Here is a 7,500-nt window from a genome sequence, read left to right on the forward strand (position 1 = left end):
CAGGCATGCACCATGGACAGCTCCAGTTGGTGACCACACAGAGAAGAAACCAAACTTTACTTATTCACTTTTATCCAAAGCCTCTTACATATGTCAATTATTACCTTAAGTGCCTTGTTGTACCTACAACTATTGCATGATAACCCACTTAGCCCCTATGCTACCACTGCCAAAATGGAGAGGGGGAGGCTGGAGGTCACAGGACAAAGGAAGAGCGAAGGTTAGAGGTCAGGGGTCACATACCCGGTCCACAGGGCGGGGGTCACACTGCTCACACAGGTAGTGTTCCACCTCGGCCTCCAGACGCATACAGTCACAGTGCTGCCACACCTGAGAGAGAGAGAGAGAGAGAGAGAGAGAGAGAGAGAGAGAGAGAGAGAGACATTTACATGTATTCATTTAGCAGATACTTTAATACCAAACCAAGCTTACAAAATGAATATTAACATTCAAGCTACATTGCAGAGGAGACCTTAGGTAACAATTAATACTACAACAATAAATGCGAGTGCAGAAGTTTAAGTACTGGTCAAGGTGTGGTCAAAGTAAGTGCATAGTAAGTGTATATTAAGTGTATAATAAGTGCATGGTAAGTGTATGGTAAGTGTATAATAAGTGTATAGTAAGTGTATAGTAAGTGTATAGTAAGTGTATAGTAAGTGTATAGTAAGTGTATAGTAAGTGCATGGTGAGTGTATATTAAGTTTATAGTAAGTGTATAGTAAGTGCACAGTAAGTACATTGTAAGTGTATAGTAAGTACATGGTAAATGCATGTTGGGTTGTTAGAAGTGTTAGGAGAGGAGATACTCTCAGAAGAGTTGGTTCCTCAAGAGCTACTTGCAGATAGAGAGGTAGAGGGCTCTGGTAGCAATTGGTAGGTCGTTCCACCGACAGAAAAGAACAAATGAGAATAGTCTGGATTGCCGTGTGTGTGTACGGGCGCCAGTGCCAGACCAAGTTCCTTGGAGGAGCGTAGCGGCCGAGGGGTAATGTAAGCCTTCATAGGAGCGTTTAAGTGAGTGGGAGCAGAGCCAGAAATCACTTTGTGGGCAAGCAGCAGTGACTTGAATTTGATGTGGACGGCTAAGAATAGCCAGTGGAGCTCAGTGACCCGCAGGCGTCAGGGAGAGAGAAAGACATGGGGCTGATATGAGGAAGAGACAGAGAGAGACGGACATGGGGCATGGGGCAGGGGCTGATATGAGAAAGAGACAGAGAGAGAAAGACATGGGGCATGGGGCTGATATGAGAAAGAGACAGAGAGAGAAAGACATGGGGCTGATATGAGGAAGAGACAGAGAGAGAAAGACATGGGGCTGATATGAGGAAGAGACAGAGAGAGACGGACATGGGGCTGATATGAGGAAGAGACAGAGAGAGACGGACATGGGGCTGATATGAGGAAGAGACAGAGAGAGACGGACATGGGGCTGATATGAGGAAGAGACAGAGAGAGAAAGACATGGGGCTGATATGAGGAAGAGACAGAGAGAGAAAGACATGGGGCTGATATGAGGAAGAGACAGAGAGAGACGGACATGGGGCTGATATGAGGAAGAGACAGAGAGAGACGGACATGGGGCATGGGGCAGGGGCTGATATGAGGAAGACATGGGGCATGGGGCATGGGAAGGGGCTGATATGAGAAAGAGACAGAGAGAGACGGACATGGGGCATGGGGCTGATATGAGAAAGAGACAGAGAGAGAAAGACATGGGGCATGGGGCTGATATGAGAAAAAGACAGAGAGAGAAAGACATGGGGCATGGGGCTGATATGAGAAAGAGAGAGAGAGAAAGACATGGGGCATGGGGCTGATATGAGAAAGAGACAGAGAGAGAAAGACATGGGGCATGGGCTGATATGAGAAAGAGACAGAGAGAGAAAGACATGGGGCATGGGCTGATATGAGAAAGAGACAGAGAGAGAAAGACATGGGGCATGGGCAGGGGCTGATATGAGGAAGAGACAGAGAGAGAAAGACATGGGGCATGGGAAGGGGCTGATATGAGGAAGAGACAGAGAGAGACGGACAGAAAGAAAAGAAAGGGGAGACATAGGGCACAATGGAGAGCAAGAAACAGAGGGATGAAAAGGAAGTTATAAGGGAGACAGAACAGAAGAAGAGAGGAAGGAGAGAGAAGATTTATAGAAAGACAACAACAGACAGATAAAGAGACGGAAAAGGAAACAGAAAGGGAAGAGGAGAGTAAAAGCATGAGAAGGGAAACGAGAGACATTAAAGGTGCGATTTGTAGGATTGTTCCCGAACGTTCTGTAGGCCAAAATCAAAACACTGGTGAACGTTCTCAAGACTACGAGACGCGAGCCTCTCCTGGGTTGCCAGATGTAATGAAGACTTAGCTAATAACGTTAGTTGACCTGCAGCTGCTTTAACGTTTCTCCAACTATGACCCAGCTACACATTACGGAAACAGTGAAAACAAAAAATACCTCTCTAACCAACGTAACATATTTAGCTGAAGTTAGCGATGCAGATGAAATTTAGCCTAGGCTACCTGTTGTGGAGAAATATGGCCAGCTCTGCGTCAGACTTGATATTCTTCGTTTGACGAAGACGTCACCATCTCAGGAAGCTCCTCCGATGTCCACTTAGGCCTAATTTGTTTCTTGTTTTAATTTTGGAAATGTTCCTGCCTCTCGTAGGCGTTCATGACTACAACTGACAGCTGTTGACAGTTGGCCTTTGCTAATTTGGCAACCCAAATAGGAGGACGCGCTAGCCCATTATTAATACGCTATTTTAGAATTAATCGTTCAAAACATAAACGAAAATTCCAAGAGATTCCGCCCCGTAACTCATTTTTTTCATGGGTTTTACGGGGTTTTACGGGAGTAATGTTGTCAAATAAGCCATTACTTCAATTCATCGTGTTTCTGTGTTTTTGGAATGGTTACAGTTTATTTTCCATTATTTCCTACATACTGGACCTTTAAGAGTCCAGTGTTACATTTAGAGCACCCATTACAGAGAGTACGACAAGTGCTACATTTAGAGCACCCATTACAGAGAGTACGACAAGTGCTACATTTAGAGCACCCATTACAGAGAGTACGACAAGTGCTACATTTAGAGCACCCATTACAGAGAGTACGACAAGTGCTACATTTAGAGCACCCATTACAGAGAGTACGACAAGTGCTACATTTAAAGCACCGATTACAGAGAGTACGACAAGTGCTACATTTAAAGCACCCATTACAGAGAGTACGACAAGTGCTACATTTAGAGCACCCATTACAGAGAGTACAAGTGCTACATTTAGAGCACCCATTACAGAGAGTACGACAAGTGCTACATTTAAAGCACCCATTACAGAGAGTACGACAAGTGCTACATTTAGAGCACCCATTACAGAGAGTACAAGTGCTACATTTAGAGCACCCATTACAGAGAGTACGACAAGTGCTACATTTAAAGCACCCATTACACCTACAACTCCAGCTCCTGGTGGTGACTCAGTGATTGCATAATCCTCTCATGTAAACTAACTCTTGAGATTAGCGCGTGTCTAAATCCCGGTAGATCCCGTAGCAGATGCTATGATCTCCATGTGTTTGATCTCACCATGCACTTCTCGCACTGGATCATCAGGCCCTCGTCCTTGTACATCCCGCAGATGCAGCGGATGATGTCGTCGTCCTTGTCGTGGCTGCCGGCGCTGCCGTGGTGATGGTGGTGATGGGCGTGGTCCCGCTCCAGCGAGTCGGAGCTGTCGGCCTCGCTGGCCGTCTCGCCGACGATCTCGTCGATCTGGACGGCCGCCTCGTGCCGAGCGCCGTAGTACGCCTTCCTGAGCCGACAGACGTCGCGGCCCACCGCCGACTTGCGCCCGTAATACTTCTGCACGTGTAAACAAACACACAGGCTTATCACTGCAGCTCCTCAAAACACAAAACTCAAATGTGTTTCAATGTGTTGCTCTTGCAGAGTACTGATAGAGTCTACTGCTATAGTACTATGTGACTAGTCACTCACACACCTATCTACAGTATCCATAATACTTCAAATGACCTATGCTATACATAATATTCAAATGATTACCTATGCTATACATAATATTTCGATTGATTACATACTTCAAATGCTTACCTATAGCATACATAGCCTAATACTTCAAATATATAATACTGCATCCCACATTTCAGCCCCCCCGCCCCCCATACACACACACACACACACACACACACACACACACAAACACACAAACACACACACCACTACACCGGCTTAGTCAGACAGATTCCATTCTATTAATATCAAACTACTACTAAGGAAGCCAAATGTCACGGCTCTGCCACTGACTCATGGGGGTGAAATGTAGTAAACACAATCTGTGTAAGCATATGTGGGCTGAACTGACTGGGAGTGCTGCTCTGGAAGTGTGTGCGTGTGTGTTTGTGTGTGTTTATGTACACAATATGTACTGTATGTGTGTGTAAGTGTTTATGTATGTGTTTGTGTTTATGAACATACGTGTGTGTGTTTGTGTGCTTGTTTATGAACCTGTGTGTGTGTGTGTGTGTGTGTGTGTGTGTGTGTGTGTGTGCTAGTTTATGAACGTGTGTGTGTGTGTGTGTGTGTGTGTGTGTGTGTGTGTGTGCGTGTTTGTGTGTGTGTGTGGGGGGGGGGTACACATGGCATGGTGCTCTGACCTCTGCATTGCGGAACACCTTGAGCATGTCCGAGTCGAAGGCCTCCACGGTTTTATAATGACCCGTTAGAATCTGCTTCTCTATGGTGCTCAAGTCCAGCGGGTCAGACACCTTCTCATAGTACTGCGTGTTCCTGAGAGAGAAACACAGACACGCACACATGAGCCGTTATGAAACACACACCCACACACATACGCACACATGTCAGACACACACACATATACACAGTCACAAAACAAGCAAGAGCATGTTGTATCTCTCTCTCCTCTCTCTCTCTCTTCTCTCTCTCTTTCAAACACACACACACACAAATCACACTCTCTTACCTTTTCCTTGAGGGTAGGTTTAGCAGAGGAGCAGCTAGTGTTTGACCTGCAGAGTCTGGAAGACAGATTCATGGGTTACAAATGTTTATCTGTGAATGTCAGAGTGTTCCTCTCTCTGTGTGTGTGTGTGTGTGTGTGTGTGTGTGTGTGTGTGTGTGTGCGTGTGTGTGTGTGCGTGTGCGTGTGTGCATGTGTGTGTGTGTGCGTGTGTGTGTTTGTGTGTGCGTGTTTGTGTGTGTGTTTTGTGTGTGTGTGTGTGTGTGTGTACTGTGAGCACTGACCCTTGTAGCTGGTGATCATGTCACAGATCTCCTTGAAGATGTGGGCCAGCCGGGCAGTGCGGGTGACCTCGGTGTTCTCCTCGGCTGCCGCCAGCCGTCGCGTCCGCACCGAGCGGGAGGTTTGCAGCGCAGAGAACTGCGTCAGGAACACATCTAACACACACACACACACACACACACAATCAGACTTTCATATGTTGAAAACTAGCCTGTATAGCTAAATCACACATTCACATGGTTGATTAACTGAGTAAGTGATTAATTGTTAATTAAAAAGTGAAAGATCAGCTGAGTTCTAAAGAATGTTTGATTCAAGTTCAGCGTGTGTTGCGAACTATTTGTTTCTCAGCAAAAGCCACGATGAAACGGTAACAAATAAGTGTAAAGAGACATATCGTGGAGTTTATTTTTTCGTTTTGGCAGGTAGCCGTATAATAAGCGGGATAATGTATAGAACGCCGGTCATTATGGGAAAATAAGTCCCTTCAGGGCGAAACAAGACAGTCCGGTTCGCCCTGTCGGGACTTATTTTCCCCATAATGACCGGCGTTCTATACATTATCCCTTACGTATTAACCTGTTGAGGAGTGAATTATTTTTCTGGTTCCTTCAAGAATTCTACGCAAAGATCTACAGTTTCAGTGTTCTTTATACAGTTTATGGGGAAAATCTCTGTGGGTAATTGTGGCATCATTATGCGGAACTCTCGGTTCACGAACATTCTAATCACATATTTGTGACCGTACTCCACAACAGGTTAAGAGGCATGACAACATTTAGCCCATGCACATATGTATATACATACCAGTAAATACATATACACACATGATATGGTCCTATATACGCACACTTACACCCATAGTCACATATAAACACAAAAACAAATGAGTAGAAAGTAAGGACAAAAAGTATCCCACATGGTAGTATAGAAAACAAATGACCAGTCACACATGAGAAAAACATTTACAGGAACAGTTTACTTGCAAGTGAGTAAAGAGCGATGTTTTAAAGGAACGCAAAGAAATGGCAGATCTTAGAGACCCAGGTAGGCAATTCCAGTCTGAAGGGGCTTTACGTCTACCACTCTCTTTGGAGATGTTTGGCACAGTGAAGGAGGGATATTCAGTGTGTCTCAGTCTATAGCTGGGTCTATATGGCATTAAATAATCCTTGAGGTAAGAAGGATAATAAGTGTACACACATTTAAAAATAATCTGATACCAGAGATAAAACGTCAAGTGTTGCCTGTAAACTTTCCGGTAAGTGATCAGCGAGACCTGTCGAGACTGCCACCTAGTGATAGACCCACGAAAATGGCCTGGTTTTGAGCTGACGTGCAAGCGTCACTGATTCGACCCAAAGCGGCAACCGAGTTATGATAAAATGTCCAGATAAAATGTCCAGATTGTGCGTTTTCATGAGTTTTCGATCGTCATATACTGTATTTCATTTCCATTCATCACAGAGTTCCCAAAATCACATATAAGGTGTGTTAGAGTGTCTAGTTTCCTAATTAAAATAAAAACTAAAAACTTAATATTACGTTTTTGGCACTCAACGCATGGGAAGGAAAAACGTAATATTACGTTTTTGGCACTCAATAAGTTAATGTGCATCGTCCCTACATAAATACAGACTTCACCATTTGAAACACATACAGTACAACAAGAACACACAAATAGTATTATGTCTAAGCTCCAAAAACATATTTAAGACAATAAATATATGCACTTCTGTCTCACTGTGCAATAATTCAGTGATGTTGTTAAACTCTGTTACATAAGTACAAAGTATTACGATATACTGTGACATGCGCTGTCTGGTTAAGGTCACTATGACAGTGATGCAAATGCACTACTGAGTCCACACGTCACGCAGACACTGGTTGCTATGGCAACACACACACACACACACACACACACACCTGACTTGATGTTGCCGTCGTCGCGGATGACGCCGCCCCAGCGCGTGTATGCGGAGAGGCTACTGTTGTCCCTCTCGCGCTCACGCTCTCCCTCCCTCTTCAGCATCTCCTGCTTCTCACGCATGCGCTCCCAGTTCCGCAGGAGGAACACGCGGTGCTTCAGTACAAAGTTCCTGTAACACACACACACACACACACACACACACACACACACACACACACAGAGACAAGCAGATGGTTGGGGAGGAAGAGGAGTATGTGTGTCTGTGCAAATAGATGCAATTGTGTGG

At 44.9% G+C, this 7,500-nt stretch overlaps 1 protein-coding gene across 1 annotated transcript in view; it reads right to left on the reverse strand.

Moving 5' to 3' along the window:
• Positions 1–7,500, reverse strand: part of ash1l (ash1 (absent, small, or homeotic)-like (Drosophila)) — a 37,527-nt gene that overhangs the window by 7,295 nt on the left and 22,732 nt on the right. Inside the window, exons 16-21 of the mRNA XM_042077475.1 lie at positions 7,211–7,383; positions 5,287–5,439; positions 5,006–5,060; positions 4,680–4,812; positions 3,592–3,867; positions 244–330 (exon numbers count right to left, since the gene is read on the reverse strand). Of these exons, the coding sequence (XP_041933409.1) occupies positions 244–330; positions 3,592–3,867; positions 4,680–4,812; positions 5,006–5,060; positions 5,287–5,439; positions 7,211–7,383 (877 nt within the window). The remainder of the gene's footprint in view (positions 1–243; positions 331–3,591; positions 3,868–4,679; positions 4,813–5,005; positions 5,061–5,286; positions 5,440–7,210; positions 7,384–7,500) is intronic.

Source organism: Alosa sapidissima, chromosome 21, assembly GCF_018492685.1.
Source record: "Alosa sapidissima isolate fAloSap1 chromosome 21, fAloSap1.pri, whole genome shotgun sequence".
In the NCBI taxonomy this organism is placed as follows: Eukaryota; Metazoa; Chordata; class Actinopteri; order Clupeiformes; family Clupeidae; genus Alosa; species Alosa sapidissima.